The sequence below is a fragment of the Lissotriton vulgaris genome, chromosome 3_2 (genome assembly GCF_964263255.1).
Source record: "Lissotriton vulgaris chromosome 3_2, aLisVul1.2, whole genome shotgun sequence".
NCBI classification, from domain to species: Eukaryota; Metazoa; Chordata; class Amphibia; order Caudata; family Salamandridae; genus Lissotriton; species Lissotriton vulgaris.
In genome coordinates, this window is record NC_141690.1 from 178,544,368 (window position 1) to 178,570,127 (window position 25,760).

General features: G+C 49.3%; 1 protein-coding gene across 6 annotated transcripts in view; it reads right to left on the reverse strand.

The window, feature by feature from the left end:
- RGS12 (regulator of G protein signaling 12) overlaps positions 1 to 25,760 on the reverse strand; it is a 691,597-nt gene that overhangs the window by 407,511 nt on the left and 258,326 nt on the right. For all 6 annotated transcript variants that reach the window (XM_086964151.1, XM_086964150.1, XM_086964152.1 and 3 more), the window contains one exon: positions 1,758 to 1,779. In XM_086964151.1, coding sequence (XP_086820277.1) covers positions 1,758 to 1,779 — 22 coding nt within the window. The remainder of the gene's footprint in view (positions 1 to 1,757; positions 1,780 to 25,760) is intronic.

The window sequence follows — 25,760 nt, forward strand, 5'->3', positions numbered from 1 at the left end:
AGCACATTCGTTTTGGGAATCTATTATCGCGGCTTGTTTGAAACAAGCAGACATGTTAATACAAATAGGAGATCATTCATCTGAAAATAAACAACCCCATGCTTTATAATACAAATAAATTTCACTCATCTGAAATTCTTATGCTCAAATTCAAAATTTATTTTGTCTTACCCTCTAACAAAACATTCTACTCCCAACTTTCTGCATGTTCCCTAAACTATTCCACACTAAACTATTATCTGAATGCTTTTTCAATTTGTTTCTTAGAACATGGTTTCTAACAGCTAAGACACACACACAACTATTTATCCGCTCATCTTTGCTGGATATTCGGAGCATGTGGAGGTATTTTCCTCATGGTATGATTTCTAAAAATACTTTCAAAGCTAACCACAAATTGTTTGATAAAAAGCGATGGTGACCCACATAAATATACAACCATTTTCCCAGAATCTCTCTGCTGTTCTAGACACTGTGCCAACCTCAGACTGGCTTGCAGATGAGTTTAGAACCCTATGGACAATTCCACCCTATCCTCCTTTTTAGTTGCTCCATACAGTGTTGTTGTTTGGATTATTTCATTTTAAAAATCACAATTGCAAGAGGATGTTCTCTTTATGTATACCCATGAGACGAATATAACAAAAAAATGCTTTACAAGTTTAGAGAATACACTAAAGGAGCTGGGGTGCTGAACTGGAAAATTGATTCAAGTGATGCTAAAAGAACCTCACTTAAGGGAGAAATTAAGCTATTGGTCAAAGGCGCAGTTCTAGAACAATCACAGTGGACTAGCAGTAACAATGTCACTCTGTTCTCAGAAAGAACTAAGTGAGTAAAGGAATCCTTTACTATTCAAGGACCTGTATGAGCTCCTATTTACAAATTGAAAGGCAACGTACAGCAGCACTGAAACAGGACCAATATGATCAAGATCTGTGTAATTGAGGAGCCTGCAGTGGCTTGGGAGTATAAGAACCTAAAACCAAATATGCAGAAGATTCTCCACTTGCAGCTTGTGTTGGATTTCCCCCCTCTTCCATGCGACATAAGATCATTTTAGATCTCATTAGAGGTCTTGATTCCACAGAGAAAGGCCATACTAATAAAACCAGATCCAAGAGCATGATGCTGAAAGCAGCGGTGAGTAAGAAGATGAACAGCTACACAGCCAAAAAGCCCTCTTTCTAGACATGAATTTTGTGTTACAGCACAGTCAAAGGTTCCTCCTGGAGATAAATTCATGCTGCACCAAAACAAACTAAAAGCAACCCATGCAGCAAAGAAGTTCTCACACAAGCAGACAGTGCCCGAGCCACCTTAGAATATCTAAAATGGATTATAACCCAGGTACCATTGATCAGCACAGTTGAATGATCTATCAGTAGTAGATGTTAAGCATTACTACTTAGGTTGTCCAGCTACATAGAAAAAAGCTCCATTACCCATGTGTGACAGGAGAGCTTATTAGAGATGTGTTAGGATGCACAGCTTTCCTTCAGTTGATCTGGGCCTCCCTTATACACTTTTTTGCTTTACAAAACTAATTGTCGGATTTTATGAAATCTTTACAAGTATACAATTCTACAAGTAACCTTTCCCATCTCACATAGGACGGACTTTACAAACATAGAGGGTGGATTAAATCTGGAAAGTATTCATCAATGTGAAAATACAATGAAAACTAATTGGCCAAAATAAGGTAAATTGGTTAATTTAACTTAATTAACAAAGAAGCGACAAAATAAACTGCTTACCTCCATCGGAGACTGCAGCAGACTGTGAAAAAAAAGACAGACATTGGGTTAGACAAGACTGAAATAGACACTCGAAGATAAACCATTTGAGTCAGTATGAAAACAAAATGTTCAAACATCCTCCAGCAGCTTATCAAACAACAAGAAATCTGTAGCAGGAGTCAGGAGAGAAGCAGCTAGTACTTGCTAAATTAGTCAATAGTTAACTCTCTAGCAGGTGCCTACTTCCTGAGCAGCTCCTCCCAGTACATATTACAAGATGCAGACTACCTCCAACTCAGGGAACTGCTGAAACTTACAAATAACCAGAGAAAGGCTGCTGCTCCACAGAAAAGCATCCATGGGGACACTGGGCTATTGTAGCAGATCATGCACCTCACACCATGCTCACACCCCGGCTACGGATCGTAGTCCTGGAGTGTTTGTCTAGATGGGCTTAAAAACCTTCAGTAGAAGTCACTGAAAAACAAATGTAACTGTTTAAAGCACAGCTCGTCATGAGGCACAGTGGAGCTGTGCTCATGACGAGCTGGGCTCGTCACAACTCCGCCCACTCATTGATTCTCCCGTTTGCGTGGGCGAACCGCGACCGTTCTGACGAGCCCAGCTCGTCATGAGCACAGCTCCACTGTGCCTCATGAGCTCGCCTGTGGCACACATGGGAGCCCACCTAAACTGAGACTACAGGCCTGCCATTTCACCCTGTATGAGTTGGTGCTTGCACCTCTCGCAACAGATATAAGTTCCCTTATATCTGAGGTCACAGCACTTAAAACCTATAAGTCACCCATATGGCAGGCTCTTCTGTCCTGAGGGCAGGATGCTTGGTTATAAGTGTAAGGGTGCCCCTGCATGAGCACGGCGAGGCTTTGTAAGTGTGGTCAGCCATGTAAATACATATAGTGGACATCAGTCATTACGAGATGTCTAACTATACAGTGGCTGACGTAAGTCACATGTTCACCATGCCACTGGAGTCAAGCTTTCCTGGCTGACGATGGGCGAAACCCCGTAACCGGTCCTAGGATGCTTGTTTCCAGTTCAGAGAGGGCCTTGCAGTTCGGACTGAACTGTTCCCATTGGCACAGGGTCAAGACTGAATTGCATATGGCTGGGTTTAATCTGGAATGGAAAGGGGAGCAAAACAACAATGGATTTAGTCCCAGATCTCTGTACTGGGGTGAATGTATGACATTGTTCTGTATTCTGTCCATCAATTGTTCTTTTTGCATTTGCACCGAACCTGGTCATGTTTGGTATCAAACATTTTGGAATCATACTCCAACACACTAGAGTTGGAAGTATGATCCTATGTACTGGGGGCTCCCTTGGGTACCCCCTCTACTCCGTGTAACAGCCTTTCAGGGTCTGTCATTAAAGTAGTGCTGCTGCCGACCACAGACACGATTCTGACCTCCTGCTGCGGTGCCAAGCTTGAGCAGGGGATGGTAAAACAATAGGTTTCGTCTCACAGGGAGGCGTAACCACCTCAGAGACAGGACTAAGTGTATGGGCTGGGGTGGGGGCACTTTTCAGCCCCACCAGACTGCTTTGAAGGGCACATTGTGTGTCCTCCTTGCATACTTCAGTTTGGGCCAGTTCAGGGAGCCCTTGGTTCTCGCTCTGTCCCGAAACTGGAGAAAGGACTTGGGAGTATCCTCCCATTTGATCAGCCCCTTCTCTGGAAGAGACCCTTGAGTTGTTCCAACACTTTCCTTAGGATACTTAAGGGCTTACCTGTGAGTGAGTCCTTAGATTAGTCGTGGGACAAAACTCAAGCCTGAAACTACGTTGCTCTTCGACAGCTCGGACACATGGACTTAGCTGGACCTCGACTGGAACCGAGACTGCATCAAGGAAAACACCTGCTCCTCCTGGTCTCATTGTTCTTGCACTTCTGTCAGGTTCCTCAACAGATCTGTAGGCATCAACAAAATCTCTGATGGAGTGAAGGAGTCACATGCCCTGCAACTGCTGGCACCGCAGCAAAGCTGACCGGTCTGCTGCTCCTGTCGTCCTACGAACTTCCTGAGGCTCAGCAACACAAGTAGTGGTTCTGCAACTTGCTCGAGGCCTGACCTGTTCTCTCTGAAATTTTGAGGCCTGTATCCCTCGTCAGAACAGCTGGGAACCCCTGTGCACTGCATTGACTTGCCATTGCCAAGGCTTGTTGGCTCTACTCTCCAGATATCTTCGGGCTACAAGAAGCTCCAGCATCTCTTCCTTCCAAGGTCATCGTCCTCACCGAATCCTCTGCACTGTGGGCCTTCATCCTTGGTGAGCTGCTCGAGATCCTCTTGCGACTCCTGTGCCTTTGGCTTGTGGGTCCTCACAAGGGTCTTCTACTGCCTCAGTTGGCCCCCCGCCTTCTCGGGGCCTGCTCTGACTCTCCTGCTGTTGGTGAGTCCCTTGGACCTTGCTGGTCCCAACGTTACTCTATCTGTCTTCTCTATGCCAGATGCGGCTACCAAAGCTTGTTGGTACTCACGCCAGACACCAATCACCTAGTTACTGACATCCGATGTGGGACAGCTCGTGCACGCCTCTTGGTCTTCCTCAGCGTCGCCTTGTCCTCACAGCTGCAGTGACATGTCACCGGTGACTCTTCTGAACCTCCTGACATCAGTGGGCATTGTTTCTTCATGCCTCCTGTTCATTTCTGAGTGGCAGAGACTCTGTCCCCTCTGCTTGCAGATTCTTCACTTCCAGAATCCACCCTTGAATTCCACTGACTTCTTCACATTCTTCCCCAGAGGCCTTTTCTTCTAAGGTTCCCACTGCTGTCTACGGAGGTTTACGACGTCTTTTCACCTCTATGCACCTGGCTTCCCTGGTGTAGGTAACTTGGTTCCCGGTGCATCTGTAAGTGGGGTGGCTCTCCAACCTTCTGTCCTCCGAGGGAATTCTTCAGGGGCCTCTGGGAAGGGTCCTTCTTCTGCAAAACTGCAACCGCAACTTATCCATTGACTTCCATTGGTCACGCTGCTGTGTTCCCACTCTGCACAGCCTCCGTGGGGTTCCTGGGTACTTACCTTGAGTGGTTCCTTGTGCCCCCGGCTCCTATTAGTCTTCTGGTCCAAGTCCCTTTCTCCCTTACAGTTTGCATTCCACTTTAATATATGGTTTGGTCTTCGCCTGGAGACCACTGCATTTTGTGCTACTTACTTGACTGCATTTGAAGTATTTTTTGTGTATTATGTTGATATCTGGTTAGGAGCTATGCCATTGTGTTAGTGAGTGTTGTCGAATAAACAGAGGACTGTTTGGTTCTTTTTTATTTAACTCTCACTATTGATTAAACTGGTAAAACAAGCTGCTTAACACTCCTTCAAGAGAAGCCTGAAGGCTGTTCTCCACAGCTACCACTTTGAGAGCGTTCTATGGTTATCAAAAACCACTAAAATCACTATAAGGGTTGCCTGGATTAGTGCAAGGTGCACCACTTGAATAAGTGTGCATCATATATTAAGCCAGCCTCCTACACCCCCGGTGTGTGCATGCACCCAGGTTTCTGCACGGCATGGACATTTGAGTCCATGCCGTGCAATAACCCTGTGTGGCCTTACCATTGCTGTGCCTCTTTCAAAGGCGCCCCAGCCATTGAAAAATGTTTCGTAGCGGCACCGCCACCCCACTCGCCAGACCACTAAATTGGTCGTAATCTGGCTGGCGGCAGAGACCTCATGGTTGGCACAGCCGTGCCACCACTCCACCACAAGTTGTAATTAGGCCCTTAGTGCTTAATTACAGGTGTATCTATGCTTAGGATTACCATCGATACTATACTCTTGATAGAAAATATCCATACGCCTCATCAAAAAGCCATTATCCAGAACTGTGAACTCTGCACTTTAATGACCTTGACATCACCCATTCGTCTACAAGAAGGTGGTGAGGCCGGAGGGGGGATGGGGGGGGGGGGGGGGGGGGGAGGGGCTGGGCTTACCAGTCTCATTGGATCTTTTGACTGATCAGTTCAGCAGGAGTATACTCTTTCTTCTTCCTATCTCTGCCAGTCAATCTTAAGACTACCCTAGGCGGTATGCAGTTTTACACAAGAAAAGCTACAAATAAATAACATAGGGTCTCATGTAGGTAAATAGTATTTACCGATTCTTAAGTACCGAATTTTACCGATTCGGTATTTACGAATCGGTAAATGCTATGTAGCTAAAAAAATCGGTAAAACATACCGAATCGTTAAGATTCGGTATTTACCGAATCGGTATTTGCCATTCATTCCTATGGGCCTGGAGGCCCATAGGAATGAATGTCAATTACCGAATCAGTACATGCGGATTCTGTAAAATTGGGAAAAAGTCAAGGGTGGCAGGGTGTCACTTTGACACCCTGTTGCACCCCTGATTAGTGCTTGTGTGCACATGTGGCACACATACATGCCCTAAGGGCATGTATGTCTGTCACATGGCACAGGTGTAAATGCACATATTTGCATTTACATAGGAATTCGTTATTTACCACCAACTAATAGTTGGTGGTAAATAACGAATCCTTTACGCCCAGAAGCACTGTTTGAAGTGCTTCCTACATTTCATTTACCGATTCGGTAAATACCGAATCGGTAAATGATGATTCGGTAAATACGGAATCGGAAAATACAGATTTGTTATTTACCGAATCTGTAAATATGCCCCCTACATAGGAAAAGGCTTTTACTGGTCGGTAACGGCCGTTACCGACCGGTAAAAGCCTACCTACATCTGGCCCATAGATACTTACTAACTGTGAGGGTTTTGCAAATCTGGGTCAGAGTGAACATCTTTTTTTTTATTTTTATTTTTTTATCTTCAACTCTTTTTATTAAGGCCCCGAAGGTGGGGTTATCTTATCAGTGACAGAGACACAGCAATAAGCCTAAAACCCAACTTGGGCCGGCCGCGTCAAAAGGAATGCTCACAAAACTCAGCAGAGAGGCATAGCAAGGCATTTGACAAGCATACTGGAGTGCCTACAACCCAAAAAAGGGCCGGCCGCGCGGTTCTTCGCTATCTGTGTTAACTTTGAAGCTCAACAGCCACTGGCCGTGATCGCTCAGTCCCAAGGGCCAGGTGCAACCTAGGAACAAAAAAACTAGGAAATTCGTAGGACCAAACGGGCACAAACAGTAGTGCAATGCCGAAGGAGAGATCAGCAAGTAAGGACAGAGAAAAGAAGGAAAGCGGGAGGGGAGAGATCAAAGGGCGAGCAAGGGACAGAAATAGCAAGGGCCACGGGAGGAATGTTGGCTAGTGTCGTTGCCGGAGGGGTCCACCTTCCCCCGTCCACACACAGCAAGTTGCTCGGACACTTTATGTAGGGAGCAGGGCATCCTCAACCAGACGCAGGGTTCGCAGCCTAGGGGGTACATGACGCGCGTGCTCCACTTTGCACAGGTATTTTACCAGGGGGTGCCACACTTTGTTAAAGCGCGTATCGCGGGCCTGTAATCTAGCCGTGAGGAGCTCCATGGTCAGTACATGCCAGAGGCGCAGAAAGCATGTAGTCACTGGTGGTGCTTCCGTTCTTTTCCAATAAAGAGCAATAAGCGGTCTGGCTGCCCCCAGCATTTGACGCGCTATCGTCCAGTCACTTCGGGTAAGTGCCAGGAGCCCGGATGGTTTGACCCCGAGTAGAACAGTGCTAATGGCATCAGGCAGAGGGAACCCCAAAACCTTTCTGATATGGCTCAGAACCTCCTTCTGAAGGGGACTAGTGATGGGCAGGTCCACCAGATATGTAAAAAGTCCCCAGTCGCGGACCGACACCTCCAGCACACAGGCGAAGAAGCCGGAAACATCTTATGTAGACGCTCCGGGGTATAGTACCACATAGTCATCATTTTGTAAGCGTTTTCTTGTTGAGGAACGCTACGATAGATCTTGGGTATGTCACGCCACAGCCGCAACCATTGCATAGGCGTGATGTCAGCACCCAAAAGGGACTGCCATCGAGTCTGGTAGGCATGGGAAGGCGGCACCCGGGGATGCTGGAGAATATGATAGATCCTGGATGTTGGACCTGGGGTCTCCAAGTCACATAAGGTAGCTTGGCATTAAATAGGAAGACCTAACAACAAAGTACATGTGTTAAGTTTGCGTCTCACTCACTCAGTAACTCAATGCCCATCCATCCAAAAATGACACTAGACCTTACTTTTTATAAAAGTAGAAAAGCTTTATGATCTCTTTTGTTGTTAACTTCTTCTTTGTGTTCAAAAGCTAAATCAGTACCACAGTTACAATTAATTCAGTGCATTTACGCTTCTTGTTTCTGTAAACTTCCTCACTCCCTCCTTCTTCAGTTACTTCTGCATTTCTGGCTTTACATTAAAACAGTTTCAACCATTAATTCACAATACACCCTGGCTTAACACCTCGGGAATATCCAGGCCGAAGGAACCTAGAATGATACCCTGGTATCCACCGTGTGACACTTTTCTACAATCAGGTGAGTAACCCCAGGGTTCAGATGCCAGGTTCACTGCTGCAATCAGCTCATTTATAGCTAACCCAGGTGTTTGGATAGGGTAAAGTCACAGTTTTTCCTCCCCTTCCACCTTTGAAAGAGAACACACAATTAGACCACAATCCCCAACTCTTTCAGCCACAGGGGTTCAGTTCTCCTCTTCAGCACAGTTGCTTTCCCTTGTTTTACTTTTTCTTCTTCACACTTAATCCGGAAGACCTTTAGTCTCAGTCTTCCCCAAATCTGTCAGGGCTGGCCTCTCAGTTATCCAAGGTCATAGGGGGCAAGAAAGATCTCCCTTTCGGTATCACGGCTGTTTCCCAGCCATACAACAACCCCCCCTTAGCTCCACCTTACTTGGGGGCCAGTCGAGTAATGTGCCGCTTCAGCCAACCAGCCCTCAGTCACCAGGTCTCCTCTCCCGGCGGCTCCTCCCTCGTGGGCTGGGTCAAAGGTTCTCCCAAACCGCCACCGAGGAGAGGCCTGCCTGGAGCTAGAGGTGATACGATCACTCGCGCCGTCTCCTCAGCTTCCTCGACGATCGCGCCACTGAGCAGGCGCGGGGGAGCAGTGTCTCAACAAGGCGCCGCCTCCCTTCCTCTCCTCCGGCAGTCAGGCACACCGCTTCTGGGCCTGCGCGCTGAACAGCGCTACTTCGCTCTCCTCCAGCAGTCGTCCACACTACCCTCGGGCATGCGCACTGAACGGCGCCACCTCTGCAGACACTATCTTCTCCGCCAGTGACCCTCCGGGCAGCCCAAGTCGCCTGACTTATCCCTGCCTCCCTGTCTTGGAAACCAGTAAGGCGGTCTAGCGGGGCTTGCCACAGTCAGCGGCAGTGTCCGTGAAGGCAGGGGAAAAAGGGGGTCTCAAGGGGGCCAACAGTAATTACGAAGCCGCTTCCCTCAGATATCATAAACCAACGAGAGGGTTGGGTCAAGGGCTAGGGGGGGGAACGTCTTCACGAAGAGGTTGTCTACCTTACAGATGAACTAACTACTTCTTACGCGCCCACCTCCCCACGCCACTGCCTCACTCCTCAAGCTCTCTAGACTTCACAAAATGGCTACCCTGCCTCTGGCCTTTTATAGACTGACCACCAAGGGTCCAGCAGGGTCGAGAAGATTCTGGAAGGTCTCTATACTACCCTATGGGTCTTTCTCAAATTATGGCAGTTATGGCAGTTAACGGCCACCATTTTAGGTATCTCCTAGTTTTTAGTCAGGAAGACACCTAGGCCTCAGGAAAAAGGACCATGAGGGCAAAGAACACCTAACCCCTAGGACAACACCGCAAAAATTCAGTGGACATAAAAATTAAGGGTTTTGGAGGGGCAAAAAGGGGACAAAAAATAAACAAATAAATAAATAAATAGGAGGGACTACCCAAAGGGCAGACAGGTCTAACACTGGAGATCAAGCCTTTTGAGTCGGTGAAGTAACGGGCCAATTTCTCGAATGGGGTGAAAGCACGGGTAGCTGCCCGGTAGGTCCCATCTCCCATTACCCAGTGCCGTAATTGGATATACTGCATTTCGGCGTCAGGTGGCAATCGGAAGTCCTCTCTGCAATGTGAGAAGGATTTTAAGGTGCCCCCGTCAAAGAGGTCCGTAAGTACCCTGCAGTCACCTTGGGACCATCTACGAAAAGCTCTGGTGCTGAGGGCCGGCGGGAACCACGGGTTCCCTTCGATCGGAGTATGCGGCGAGGGAAAGGTGGTGAGGCCCCGGCGCACTGCCACCCGATCCCATATGTCCAGCACCGTTTTCGTTGGCACCTTCAAATAAGCACTCAGGGAGCGCCCCGCCCTATGGGTCCACACCAGATCCCATATGGTGTGACCAGTCACGGCTCTGTCCATGTGCAGCCACCCCTTCTCACTTTCAGTGGTACCCCACTCTACTATGTAGCGGAGATGGGCAGCCCAATAGTACTCCACTAGATTGGGGCACCCCAGTCTCCCCCTGTCTCGGGGCTCCAGGAGGAGTGCCTGCGAGAAGCGAGGCCTCTTACCTCCCCAGACAAAGTTGGTTAAGTCCCTTTGCAAGGCCCTAATATTGTGCAGCGGGATGGGGGTAGGCAGGCACTGGAACAGATATAGTATTTTGGGTAGGATGGACATCTTTATAGCGTTTATTCGTCCCAGCCAGGATGGTACCAGTGCCTTCCATTTCCGCAGGTCCTCCAGCACCGCTCGCCTATAGTCTCTCCAGTTAAAATGCGTCCAGCCTTCAAACGAGGGGGGTCAGCTGTAGGCCCAGGTACCGGATATGCTGACCCGTCCAGCGGTAAGGTGCTGCCTGTTCAAGGTGGGGGATTTCTGTCGGGGGGATGGTGAGATTGAGCGCCCAAGACTTGTCATGGTTGATTTTCAACCCCGATAAGCGTTTAAATAACTTAAGCACGGAGTGCAGTGCTGGAAGGGATTTGCGCGGTCTCGTGAGCGTCAGAATGAGGTCGTCAGCAAAGAGTGCTATTTTATGATCAAGACCACCTAGTGGGATACCATGGATGTCTGGAGCTCGACGAATCATATCAGCCAACGGCTCAATCGCCAAGGCAAATAGGAGAGGCGAGAGTGGGCACCTCTGCCTGGTTCCTCTGCCTATGACGAATGAGTCCGTGAGTTGCCCGTTTACTCTTATCCTGGCCCGCGGCGCAAGGTAGGGTGCCATGATCCTAGCGACCATCTTTGGACCGAGTCCTATCCTACAGAGGACCGCTCTAAGGAAGGACCAATCCACGTGGTCGAATGCCTTCTCGGCATCTAAAGAGAAGACAGGCCGGGATCTGCCAATGGTGGGCCTTGCCGACAAGATGTGCCACTTTTCGCACATTATCCGCCCCCTGCCTTCCTCGAATAAAGCCTACTTGGTCGGGGTCGACCAGGCCCGGCATGTGGGGGTCCAGGCGTTTCGCCAATATCTTTGTGTAGATTTTAAAATCAGTATTTAATAAGGCAATCGGGCGGTAGGACGAGCACATTGCCGGGTCCTTCCCAGTTTTCAGTATCAGGGCGATCTCGGCCATCCTCATGTCCAGGGAGGGGCCTCGGTCGTCAGCAAAGGAGTTAAACAGCCGGAGCAGGTGGGGGCCCAGCTGCGCCTGGAAAACGCGATAGAAAGATAGTGGAAGACCGTCAGGGCCAGGTGTCTTCCCTAAGCTCAACTCCCGCACTGCTGACGTTATCTCCTCCTGCGTGATCGCCTCTTCTAGGAGCAGGGCAAAGTGAGGATGAAGCGTCGCACCGCTGTAGTACCCGACCACTTCCTCCACGAGCTCCGGGGGGGGGGGCCTCTCCGCAGTGTAGAGGGACTCGTAGTAATCTCTGAAAGCTTCGCATTTAGCTCTAGCCGCCGCTACTCTAGTCCCGTCCGGTAACTGCACATTGGCTATGTGGGCCTTAGCGGCTCTGGCTCTCAACCGCCTCGCTAACATTCTCCCCACCTTATCGCCACCCTCGTGATACTTTTGCTTCAGTGCCACTAGGGCCGTTTCGGCCCTGTTGGTACGCAGCAGTCGGAGCTGACCTCTTAGGTTGGCCAGGCGCCTCCTTGATTTCTGAGTAGAGCCGCTCTGATCACGCACTTCAGTCTCCCTCAACTCCTCCGTCAATCTGTCCTCCAAGGCTCGCGCCTCTCGCGCCCTTGCTATCGAGAGGGACGTGATATGGCCCCGCACCATAGCCTTGAAGGCGTCCCATACCACCAGGAAGGGCGTCTCCGGTATGTCATTATGCTCGAAGTAGGAAATGATGGCCTCACGGATGCTCTCCACATCCGCCGCATCACGCAGGATACTCGGCGGGAGATGCCACTTCCTCTCTCTGGGGGGACCGGCCGTTGGGTCTTGCAGGGTCAACGCGACGTGAGCATGGTCGGAAATCGAGATTTTGGACATCTCCACCCCTAAAACTTTGTGGGAGAGATCAGGGGATATGAACAGAAAGTCGATGCGAGAGTAAGAGCGGTGGACATGTGAATAGTACGAATACTCCCTTTTATCCGGGGAGAAGTAGCGCCAGGAATCAAAGAGCCCCAGGTCCCTGAATCGCTTACGCAATTCCGAAGACATCGCCCCAGTTCCGCTAAAGGAGCCTTCACTCTTATCTAGCTGTGGGTCCCACACTAGGCTCAGGTCTCCTCCCACCACCAGCGAAGAACCGTTCTGCGGCACATGGTCCCTCAAAAGGTCCCTAAGGTAGCGGTCCTGCGCCTGATTGGGAGCATAGATGTTACATAGGGTGAGGCGTCTCCGTCCCACCTCCATTCCCACCTTGAGAAAGCGCCCATCACCACTCTTGAAAGGCCTGTCCGTACTCCGCCTGATGCCAGCCCTGCACAATATCGCCACCCCCGCTGTCTTTGTGTCCGCAGCCGCCCAGAATTGCAAAGGGTACTTAGGGTGTGCCATGCGCAGAGTATCAGCATGGAGAAGGTGGGTCTCCTGTAGGAAAATATTGTCCGGGTTCTGGCGGGCAAGATAGTGCCACACCTGCTTGCACTTCTTGGGTGAGTTAAGGCCCTTAACGTTGAGGGACAGGATCTTCAGGGGGCCATGCACACCTCCAGCCGTATCAGGAGCCATCAGGGGTCACTGTAATAACCATTGCCGCCAATCCACACACAACATTCACAACCCAATCACAAGCTCACTCTCCATCCCCCCCTCCAGCCACCAGCGTCTCCCCCCCAGGTCCCAGGCAGAGAAGGAAATAGACAGAAAAGAAAACAGAGGGGAATAGAAAAGGAAAGGAAAGAAGAGGACAAAAACCTGCCAGCCAGAAGGGCTGTACATTCGAACCCAACAGTCGCGGCCAACGGGGCCAGAGTCCTCTGTCCCCATTACAGGGCATCCTACACCCACAGGTTTGGACGCTCTCCGGGATGTCACTCCCCAGGGGGCAGGTCAAGGGGGTTCCTGGTGATCTTAAGGTACAGTTTAGCACGGGACTCCCACTGCCCCGGGCCTCGGCCACCGTGATCTGGGGGCGTAGTAGACATACTCCCGGCATTCCAACCCATAGGCCAGGAACAGGAGATGTGGAGTCAGCGTACCAGAAAGGGTGCAGTACGGCCAAGTCTGCTGTTAGGGCGTGGGAGATCCTCCTCCCGATTCGGCCTTATTCCCCTCCAGGGATCGAATGTGGGCTATAATGTCCTGTTTAGCCTGACTGTGAGTGGTCTCCACGGCAGAAGAAGCGCGCCGCCGTCTCTGTACCATGGTCCAGTCCGGTCCAGCCGGCGTTCTCTTTTGGGTAGGGGGTCGGGTTGGGCTCGCCAGGAACATGCGGAGAAGTTGCACCGCTTCAGTGTAGGACCTCAGAGCTCTGTGTTTACCCTCCCACTGGAAAATGAGCGCAAATGGATGCCCCCATTGGTAGGGAATGTTCATGCTCCGCAGCTTTTCCGTCACCGGGCGGAATGCTCGCCTTCTCTTCAACGTATTAGGCGCCAAATCTTGGAAGATTTGAATTTTGTGGCCCTTGTATTGGAGGTCAGGCTGATCTCGCGCACGTTTCCAGATCCCCTCTTTCTCCACGAAGAAGTGCACCCTAGTCAGGATATCTGGCAAGAGGCCCGGTTTCCCCACGGGGGACGCCACTCGATGTGCCCGGTCTAGTGTGGGGGGTGACACGTCCTCGTCCCCCCGGACCTCGTGAAGGAGCTGCGCCACATAGTCCATCACGTCCTCCCCCTCTTCTCCAAGTGGGACTCCCCGGATACGGAGGTTGTTTCGCCGACTCCTGTTTTCCAAGTCCTCCTGCTTGATCTGGAGGTCGATGTTCTGCTCTGCAAGGGCTAACAGGCGCTGCCATAGGTGTTCCTGGTCTTCCGTGCGCGTTTCCATGGTCTTCTCCAGGCCATCAACTCGGTCCCCAAGCTCCGTAACCTCCCTCCTAAGCTCAGTGACGCAGGAGTGTACCTCAGACCGCAGGGATCCTATCTCCGCCTTGAGTTCAGTCATGAAGGCGGTCATAAATGCCTGAGTGACCGGCGGGGACTCCGCAGCCGCCCGAGATGCCCCCCCCCCAGCTGCGGGCGCCCCGGCCTTGCCCCACATGGCCACCACAGTGTTGTCTTTAGGGGCCGCCGCCGGGTCGGCTCTAGCGCCTTTGTTAGAGCGCGTCGTCTCTTTTGGTCAGGCGGACGAGGGGGAAATCCACCTCCCGGCCCGGAAGGCGAGTCGGTCCACCAGCAGGTCGGGTTCAGTCACTCCACTGCGTTCACACAGCCTCGATCGATAAGCAATGGCAGAAGGAGAGGGGGCAGGCCCACCGGGAGAGTCGTACCAGTCAGGTTGCGGTACAGGGACCAGGCAAACCCTAGCCACTCCGGGACCCCGGAACGAGGCCACCGGTCCCCCGCAGCAGCAAAACAACAGTGGGCCTCCTCACCCCCCCCCCCCAAGCAATCCGGGCAGCTCACCTCCTCTATGCAGTCCAGCCCCGCTGTGTAGGGCCACCCAGAGGCCGTCCCCATTCACCACTCCTTGGCCAGCCGCAGGACGCTCCACCACGAGACAGCGATTCTCCTCCTAGCGCCTGGTATCGTAGCCTGCTCACTCTAAAACTGTGTTCATCTGCGCTGCATTGCTAGAATATGTGCTGCCTGATACATAATTGTGCTCATTTGCGCGGCATCGCTGTAATAGTGAAAAATAATTTTTATATGCTCATTGGTGTTAATTTAGGACCGCATCGCCTGCAATAGCATTTATTTGCAATAGCATTTATTTGTGCCGCTTGTGACGCTAGCACTGCCCAGATCTCTGCTTTGCTTCGGCTGTGCCCTGGTTTCGCTTTCTAGTTGCATCCATTTTGTTGTTGTGACCACTCCCGTCTCTCCTCCCCACTACCGCCTCCCAGCTGACCCTCCCTCCCACGGATAGAAGGCTCGCCCCGTCCTAACCAGCGCTGTGAGCATCTGGGCTTGCCCCGAGACGGTCGATCCACCACGAGACAGCGCTTCTCCTCCTAGCGCCTGGTATCGTAGCCTGCTCACTCTAAAACTGTTCATCTGCACTGCATTGCTAGAATATCTGCTGCCTGATACATAATTGTGCTCATTTGCGCTGCATCGCTGTAATAGTGAAAAATAATTTTTATATGCTCATTGGTGTTAATTTAGGACCGCATCGCCTGCAATAGCATTTATTTGCAATAGCATTTATTTGTGCCGCTTGTGACGCTAGCACTGCCCAGATCTCTGCTTTGCTTCGGCTGTGCCCCGGTTTCGCTTTCTAGTTGCATCCATTTTGTTGTTGTGACCACTCCCGTCTCTCCTCCCCGCTACCGCCTCCCAGCTGACCCTCCCCCGCCCCCTCCCCCTCCACTATCCATTTATGACAGTTGCATCTACGCGCTGCGTTCACGCGCAGCGGTCGCGCCCCATGCGCGCCAAAGGTGCGCCAAAGGTAAGCCCGTCAGCGCCTGGACTGCGCCCAGCGCCAGAACCCCTGGCCCCCGCAACCCGCAATCCTCCCGCATAACGTATGACGCCGCCACCCTCCTAGCCCTTAACCCCGGAGGCACACCACAATGCTTCGCAGCTGCCCCAGGACGTACCCACGGTCCCTTCGACTGCCACTCCTGCAAGTTTGCCTGCATCAAGACCCACACCAAATCCACTAACTCCAAACACAGCTCCGACTCTAACCACCTGAAATGCATCCTGCTGAACACCCGCTCGGTCCACAGACACGCCACTGAACTCTGGGACCTACTAGACACTACATCACCGGACGTCGAATTCCTTACAGAAACCTGGATGAACGCATCATCAACACCCGACATCGCCATAGCCATCCCGGACGCTTACAAGATCATCAGAAAAGACCGCACCAACCAAACAGGAGGAGGCATCGCCATCGTCCATAAGAACACCATCAGAATCACGACCAGCTTCGACGATAACCCTACACCCGCTGAACACCTCCACTTCCAGATCCACACCGACGCCAGGACCACACTTAGAGGAACCCTCATCTACAGACCACCAGGAACCCGTAAACAATTCAGCGAAGACATCACTGATTTTATCAGCCCACACGCCCTCGCCTCCGAGAACTACATTCTACTGGGAGACCTCAACTTCCACCTGGAAAAGAAAAACGACAGCAACACCACCACCCTTCTGGACAACCTGGCCAATCTCGGACTCAAACAACTTGTTGACACCCCCACCCATGTAGCCGGACATACGCTCGACCCAATCTTCACCTCCAGCAAACACATCTCCTTCGGTCGCACCACAACTCTCCATTGGACGGACCATAGTTGTGTTCACTTCAGCTACAAAACTACCTCGACCCACAACCCCCCCACAGCCTATTCCGCGAAGAAACTAGAACAAAATCACCACTGACCAACTCATCACAACGCTCAACCAAAACCCTCCCGCCCTCTCATCGGACCCAAACCAAGCTGCCACCAAACTCAAACAATGGATCACTCACAGTGCTGAAGAATTAGCACCCTTGAAAAACCACCAAACCAAACAGGGTAGCAAAAAGGCCCCCTGGTTCAACGATGACCTTAAGAAATCCAAGAAACTATGCCGTACTCTCAAGAAAACATGGAGAAAAAACCCAACCACTGACAACCTAACCTCCTTCAAGACAGCCACCCGCAAACACCACCAATTGATCCGATCCACCAAGAAATCAGCATTCAAGGATCGACTCGACAACAACGCCCATAACAGCAAGGAACTATTCAACATCGTCAAAGAATTTACCAACCCCACCGCAGCCTCAAACGACATTACTCCTTCCCAAGACCTCTGCGACTCGCTATCATCCTTCTTCTACAACAAAATCGCCGACATACATAATAGCTTTGAGAACATTTCCAAAGAACAGTCCACTCCACCCACCTCCGAACCTAAACCGCCCTCTAACAATCTTAGCGCCTGGAACCCAATCACCACTGAAGACACCATCCGCCTAATGAACTCCATCCATTCAGGTTCGCCAACCGACCCCTGGCCCCACCACATCTTCAACAATGCAGACTCCATCATCGCATTCCATCTCCGTGATGTCATTAACTGCTCCTTCAACTCCGCTACCTTCCCAGACAGCTGGAAACACGCCGAACTCAGCGCCCTCCTGAAGAAACCCACAGCTGACCCATCTGAACTTAAGAACTACCGCCCCATCTCCCTCCTCCCATTCCCTGCCAAAGTCATTGAGAAAGCCGTCAATAGCCAGCTTGCCGCCTTCCTCGAATCCAACAACTCCCTCGACACTTCACAGTCCGGCTTTCGAGCCAAACACAGCACCAAAACCGCCCTCATTGCAGCGACAGACGACATCCAAACACTACTAGACAACAGAGAAACAGTTGCCCTCATCCTACTCGACCTCTCCGCCGCCTTCGACACAGTCTGTCATAGCACTCTCATACAACGCCTCAGCAACATCGGCATACAAGGAAAAGCCTTGGACTGGATCATCTCGTTCCTCGCTGGGAGAACCCAGAGAGTCCGACTTCCCCCATTCAAATCAGAGGCCACCGAAGCCATCTGCGGAGTACAACAAGGATCATCACTCAGTCCCACCCTCTTCAACGTGTACATGAGCCCATTCGCATCCATTGCGCGACAACACAACCTCAACATCATCTTACGCTGACGACACCCAGCTGATCCTTTCCCTCACCAAAGACCCTAACACCGCCAAAACCAATCTTCACGAAGGCATGAAAGAAGTAGCCAAATGGATGAAAAACAGCCACCTAAAACTTAACTCAGACAAAACGGAAGTCCTGATCCTAGGATCATCCCCCTCTGCCTGGGACGACTCATGGTGGCCATCGGCCCTGGGCACAGCACCCATTCCCACAGACCACGCACGTAACCTAGGCTTCATCCTAGACTCCTCCCTCTCGACCAGACAAGTCAACGCCGTCTCTTCCTCCTGCTTCAACGTACTTCGTATGCTCAAAAAAATCTTCCGTTGGATCCCCTCCGAGACAAGAAAGACAGTCACCCACGCACTAGTCACTAGCTGACTGGACTATGGAAACACCCTCTACGCCGGAATCACAGTCACATTACAGAAAAAACTCCAACGCATCCAAAACGCATCAGCCGGACTCATATTGGACATCCCTCGCCAAGATCACATTACCGGTCACCTGAAAGACCTCCACTGGCTTCCCGTCAACAAGAGAATAACATTCCGTCTCCTCACCCACGCACACAAGGCCCTCTACAAACTAGGACCCGAATGCCTCAACACACGACTGTCCTTCTACACACCCACCCGCCAACTAAGATCCTCCAATCAAGCTCTCGCCGCAGTCCCGCGCATCCATAGATCCACCATGGGAGGAAGATCCTTCTCCTACTTGGCGGCCAAGACCTGGAATTCTCTTCCCACTCACCTCCGCCTTACACAGAACCACATATCCTTCAGAAAGGAACTTAAAACCTGGCTATTCGATAAATAATGCACCCCCTCCCCAAAGCACCTTGAGACCCTCTGGGTGAGTAGTGCGCTATACAAATTCCTGAACTTGAACTTGGTGTAGGGTCCGACCTCAGCGGGACGCAGGCGGAGGATCCCCAGCCCGCCACTCCCCGCGTGCAGCTCACTCACCGCGGGCCACCTCCACCCGATCGCCGTGTACTTCAGCCTCTCCTTGTTGGCAAAATGGCGGTCGCTGCTCAACGCTGGGCCTCACCACGCCGCCACCGCTGACCTTCCCGCAAGCTGTGTCCGCCGCCGGGTATCTCCCGCCAGGGCCAGGTCGGAGCCAGTGCAGCCAGCCACCAACCGGCAGTACAAAAGAGGGGCACAGGCAGACACCAGCACCAGTCCGCACCCAGGGCGATCCCCAGTCAGTATCTTCGCGGCCGTCACACCGTCCACCCGGCTCTCGGTGCAGGCCGCCTCCTCGGGAGCACAAAATGGCGGGCGCCGCCCAGGATGCGCCGTCCTCTCGTACCAGGGATCACCCCCAGGGCACCGCACACAGGAGGCAGCCGCCGGACACTCAGCCACGGCGAGTCCACCCCTCCTCGGCGCTTAGGGAAGCGGGTGGATGTCGCCCCGGTTCCGCTGCACTGCTCACCCGTGAACCAGCGAGCTACTGTCGCAGGGCTCTAAGATGGCGGGCTCCGCTCTCACTGTGTCGTCTGCCCGCGCTGGAAGTCACCCTCAGGACGCCGCAGCCACGCGGAAGCTAGCCTGCGGACACTCGATCACGGCGTGTCCACACCTCTAGGGCACATAGGGGAGAGGTTAAGTGCCCCGTGATCCGCTATAATAGCATATGTAGGCCGGCGGCAGCAGGAGCTCCACCAGAGCAGGTCTGCTCACATCGCCGCTCAAGCCACGCCCCCCAGTGAACATCTTTTTGAACAGCTTGGATAAGGCTGCTGAACGAGAGATATAACCAGCAGAGATACAGACATTTTATAAATCATTGAGAAGATTAGTTTTGCCAAGATCTCGAAATAGGATAAATGTAACCCAGGGGAAAGATACTGAGATGGAGTAAGTTTACATAAATCTTGGTATGAAGGATGAGGAAAGGAGACATTTATATAGCAGAAATTAGCTGTGCCTACTCCAGAGTGAGGAGTCGTTCTAAGACAAGAAGTCACAAAGTACAATCAATCAATGTCATTAGTAAAGTGTGCTGCTACCTCAACAACCCCATGGGGAAACAAGAGGACAAAGGCGGGTAAATAAATGCCTTAATAGGAGCCATTTCTGCCAGAATTTGAAGCTGGTCTCTTTCATTTTCCCATGGGGTTATAACAACCCCTCTATTAAGTTATTGGGCAAAGTCTGTGCCTATAACACATCCAGTCGTGAGCAAAAGAGGCTCATTGACAAAGAAGGGCGAGTAAATGTACTTACCCACACTACAGGAGTAGTGCCTAGACCTTTTTTGGCCCTCCGTTCCATCAGTCCTGACATAGGCAAGAAGACCCACAGGGACAACTTGAATGGCCAAAACATGTCGACCTGACCACTAGGTGTTGTGGAGCAATTACTTATCCACGGAACACAGTTTTCTTTCTTTTATTCGTATTCCTTTCCTGGTTTATTGTGTTCAATAAAGTTTCTGGTACAGGATAGGAAATTATTTCATTTGATAAACATCTGAGAAAATTGTATTTCTCTGATTACCAAAGGAATGGAGAAGAAATGCTCTAATAGAGAAACTATCACTGGATCCAGATAATCTGACAAACTAACAGCACCAGTAAGGCATGCCCACTTTTTGTCCAAAAATTATGTCATGGTCTGGAACCATTCAGAATTTTGTTATGGCTGCAGCACAGAAACAGTGACTTTAGTAGTGATTGAGCAGCCTCTTGACATACTGTACAAGTGTGACTTTGTTCAGGTATGGTAACCCCTGGACCGTGTTTTCTACAATTGGCCATGCAACTCATTTGCATCTTGAGAGTCCATATGGTTTTAAGGGGAGAAACCGGAGGGTTAAGATCTTTACCGCCTACCGCCTCCCCTTGTAAATATTTGTAAATACACCCCTCCCTCACCATCACTGCTCTCACCCTTGCTTCCTCTGTGCCTGTTGACCGGTGCACCAGAGTGATTCCTCACACCCCGCCCCCGTGTGTGCTGAGACGACCGGGACGATGTATTGACCTGGATTTATGTTTTTCTTTTGGTGTATACGGAGAACACTTCCTGCCTTGACCAGACGTGTAGGACAGGACGAAACCAGCCCGAAAGAAGAGGAGGACTCCTAGTGGCATTCTTGCATTATTTTGCTTGTTTGTTTTCCTTCACTTTTTGATTTACTCACAAGTACTGAGGGGTAAAACTGGCTACTCACAAAAGACGAGACTATTTAAAAATAAAACCGTCTCCCGTTGTTGTTCACCTTGGTTCTAGAACCTTTGGCGGAATGGATAAGATGGGAACCTACTATCAGGGGCCTTAACTGAACCAATGACTGGGAAGATCAGATATCCTTATATGCTGGTACGATGGGGGCATAGCGCTCCCAGATGTCCGTCTCTATTATTGGGCATCACAGTTGAAGGTTGTTAACCAATGGTTGCATCTCCCGCAGTCTGAACCGGCTTTGAAGGCAGACCGGGCTCAGCTGGGACAACCTGCTATGCTGGCTTCCCTGTACGATAAGTCGTTGTCCCTCGCAAAATTTGGCCCACTGAAGCACACACTCACCATATGGCATACTGCGCTGACCAGGTTGGGATGGCGGGGAGTATTGACACAGTTTACTCCACAATGGGAAACCAGGAAGCTGGGGAAACTTAGACACACCAAGGGCTTTGACCGTTGGGATGCTATAGGCATTTCAACAATTGGGGATCTTTGGCAGAAGGGGCGGGTGATACTCTTTGATACTCTGAGACAGCAATATGATTTGGCCCCATCGGAACACTTCCGGTATATGCAGATACGCCATGCTTTAATGACGGCGTTGCCACCAGAAACGGACGTCCCAGAAGCGTCCCCTATCGAAGACAGACTACTCACAGAATACATGCCGTCAAAGGCGACATCACTGACGTATCGTAAGTTAATAAATAATTTACCTGACCCAACGGGGCCCCTGCAGGAGAAGTGGTTGCATGATTGTGGGAACATTGAGGATTCGGAATGGCAAGAGGAGATTGCGTCCCCGAAAGAAGTAGGCATCCCCTCACGTCTCCGCCTGGTACAACTACGCATACTACATAGGTCATATTACACGAGACACACACTGCATAAGATGAGACGAATAACGCACCCCTACTGCCAGCGGGGTTGTGGTGAGGAAGGGACCTTCTATCACACTATATGGGACTGCCCGAAAATTGCACTCTACTGGACACAAGTGATGCGAACCATGTCTCAATCGGAGGGGGTCTCAGTACTACCAGATCCTAGACTTTTTCTATTGAATATATGGGTACCTAATGACCTCACACGTTCCGGACAGGGGTGGATGTCACTGGGTATGATGATGACAAAGAGGAACATAGTGCAGAGGTGGGGTGAGATGGAGTCGCCTACGATAGCGGCCTGGAAACATCATATGGATGCAGCAATGGTTACAGAGCGGGCAGTGTATCGCAATAGAGGTTGTCCCAAGAAATTGAGTAAAATCTGGGGGGCCTGGAATAAATACAGAGGGGACATTTGTGACCCACCCTCAGATGACGATCGTTCTAGCTCCGATTCCGATTAGTGTGTTGAAAATGCCGCACGTGCCTCTGGCCCCTGCCGAGACGGTTACATTCCGATATATCTGTATTTATGGCATAGTAATGTTATTGTTCAGTGAAACTATTAGATGAATAGAGCACATCATCAGTCCAACAGATAATGTTTCGCGTTGTTTTGAAAATGCAAATAAAAATAATTTTTTTATAACTAAAAAAAAACGCCTCTACCCCGACGCAGAGACCCCGCTACAATGGGGTACTATTATCCCCTCTCAAATGACCCATCATATTCATGGTCAATTCTCCCCAAGTCCCACTGGTTAAATCTCTATATACTATAGGAACAGTAGGAGTCTTCAGTATTTTATTGCTGTGTTTGAACACTTGACAATCCCCGAACCTCCTCTCTACCTCCAGATCCAGCCCAGGCCAGCAAAAATCTGCTCTAATTCTTCCTTTTGTCTTCACAATCGCCAAGTATCATGAGCAATTTTACCTCTAATACTACTGGGTGCCACAAGGTTATCTCCTGGGAACACCAAACTATCACAGGCCAACAATTCATCACCCACTACCATAAAGCAGCATATACTCCGTTTTACATTGCTTCTGTTCGGCCAAGCTTCATTGATGCACTGACACTTTTTATAAAACGTCATCCTGGTTGATCTCTTACTTACAAATTTTATCTGAAAATGTTCACTCAGTCACCACACCAACACTCTATTCCATCCAGATCATATGTTCATTATTACTCATATCAGAGTTGCTCTGCAACCCAGAACAGAAATAAACAATCTGCAACATGTGGTGTGTGTATGTGTATATATATATATATATATATATATATATATATATATATATATATAATGTATTCCTGCAACTCATAACACATTTCAGAATTCTTGCAGAGACCTTGCCCTAACCTTTTTTCAATTAAATTTCCTTCAGAGGTCTATGGTCCGTCCATAACACTTTGCCCCACAAAAAAAAAATCTGAACTTTTTTTAAATACATGGATTATCTGTATTACACCTCTGAGTGCTCTAGACACACAAGCTATGTGTGTTCCATTCTCTACTTGAATTACAACCACCCCAGACATCTGCTACTGGTATCAGTGGCTACTTTTATTTCTGTACCTACTACAAAAGCCTAGAGCTTGGGAGCTTCCATCGATTTTAATTTAATACGATCAAAATCATCCTGACAAGTTTTACTCTACTCATGCTCCACCACTTTTTTTGCATAATGATCATAGTTCTTTCGCTTTCCCAGATAAAACCAGCTATCAAATTCTATCATACCTAAAAATAAAAAGTTATTTATTGCATTGCGGACTTCGATCTCTGATGGTCTCTATGTTTCACTCCATCATTCATTATTATGCAACCAAAATAGATAATTTCTGCTATTCCAAAACTACACTTATCCACATTCAGGGTAAACCCAGATTCTTTGAACTTCTCCAACACACACTGAACTCTCTCAGTATGTTCACATCATCTTGGAAACAGTCCACGCTTACGATGCTGTCCGTCGTCATCCCATTTACTCTTTAAATTAAAGAGGCTGCCCATACAAGGCCAAACGCCATTCTCAAATTATTTGTAGGCAACCATTGAAGGGATGAATACTGTAAAAGCCCGTTGATTAGAAGGTAATCTAATTTGATGGTAGGCGGATGCTAGATCTAGCACTATAAACTATTTAGTTTCTCCTATATTAGACATAATAGCGAAGATATTAGATATATGGTACGTTTCTATTATCATCAACTTTAACCCCCTCACAGCGCACAACCATATAGCCCATGTGGCTTTCCTTCTTCCACAGTGGGACCTAACCATTCCATTGCTTCCACAAAAGCAATAATTCCTGCTTGTTCTAACTTATTAAGTTCTTCCTGTGCAGCTTCATGCACACTCAGCAGAAACCTCCTAACTTTGCATGAATATGGACTTGCCCAGTTTTAGTTTTATGTGATATATGTAATGTTTCACATATCATGATTCTCCCCTAGAGACATCACAGAACAATTTCTCAAAGTTTGGACAAGTTTATGCAATTTGATGTTATTTCACCTGTGGGTGAGCATTGTGATCAACATTAGTCTAGCTCCTTTTGATGGGGCCAACCTAAAATATCAACCTCTTTTACTGACACAAAGTTTTTCAGGTACTATTTTATTGTGATAGTGTATGGTACCAAACGACTATCCAAGCATTTTAACCTCTTAACCTTCATATACTCCTGGCCTTATGTTCATGTAATTTAACTTTGCTTTCTGGTGAAACAATATTTGATAACTCTCTTCAGAGACAATCTTAAATCTAGAACATGATTCAAATAACTTATTGAACTTCAGATCCTCAATGGCAAATTTACCTGCAAATGTGTCCGCAAGACTAGGACCGGAGGAAGATCCTTCTCCTACCTCGCCACCAAATCCTGGAACACGTCAGGCTATCCTCGTCTCGGATACAATGCAGGAAGGATCAAAAGACCTGGCTCTTCGAATGAACCACAGCACCTAGTCAGACATGCAACCCTCCCCTCCCCTCCCCCAACCGCCCCACCTTCCCCCAGCGCCTTGAGACCTTAACGGGTGAGTAGCCGCGCTTAACAAGTACGTATGGATTGATTGATTGAGCCATCAGGTAACAGGAGCATTCTTCCTTATTTGAAGAGCAACTTTTTCCACAATCTCCTTTATTCCACTTCCATTCTTTGCTGTGACTGGTGAACAACATGTTCCAAATTGTTCTTTTGTGAACAATAGACACAAAAAGCATGTGCAGATGGACAATCCACATGTTGACCACGTAGCCCATTTGATCAGATCTAGAAAAAAAGGCCTCTTAAATTCCAATGTGCTTAATACATGCTTTACAGTTTTTCATTCCTTACAACGCATTTCATTACACATGCAACCCTATTAGTTGTTGCCAAACCATCATCCTAGCACAATTTAATAATAAAAAGTAACTAACTTATCTTCAATAAAAAATAATTCCAAAACTCCATCTTCCATTAAAATAATTTTAAAAAATGTCAACAAGTTTCATTACATAGACTAAAAGTTGTAAAACATTCAAGTGCTCTTCATTAATATAGTTGATATGGTTTGGATATAGTGCTGGTGCAAGTCTTAACAGTCAATGTTCTTCTTGGGGGGCATAGCACAGAGACAACAGGGTGAAACTTGAACCTTAGTTTTCTGAGAACTAAGTTTTACTCTCCTGTCGCAAGAAATGGCGGTTACTTCTCTTTGGTATATCAGAGCTAAATAACTGTAAAGTGTAACTGATTTCTGTCAATAACTTTCTCTAAAAAATACGACTATCCAAAAATAGCATCCAGTTTGGATTTAC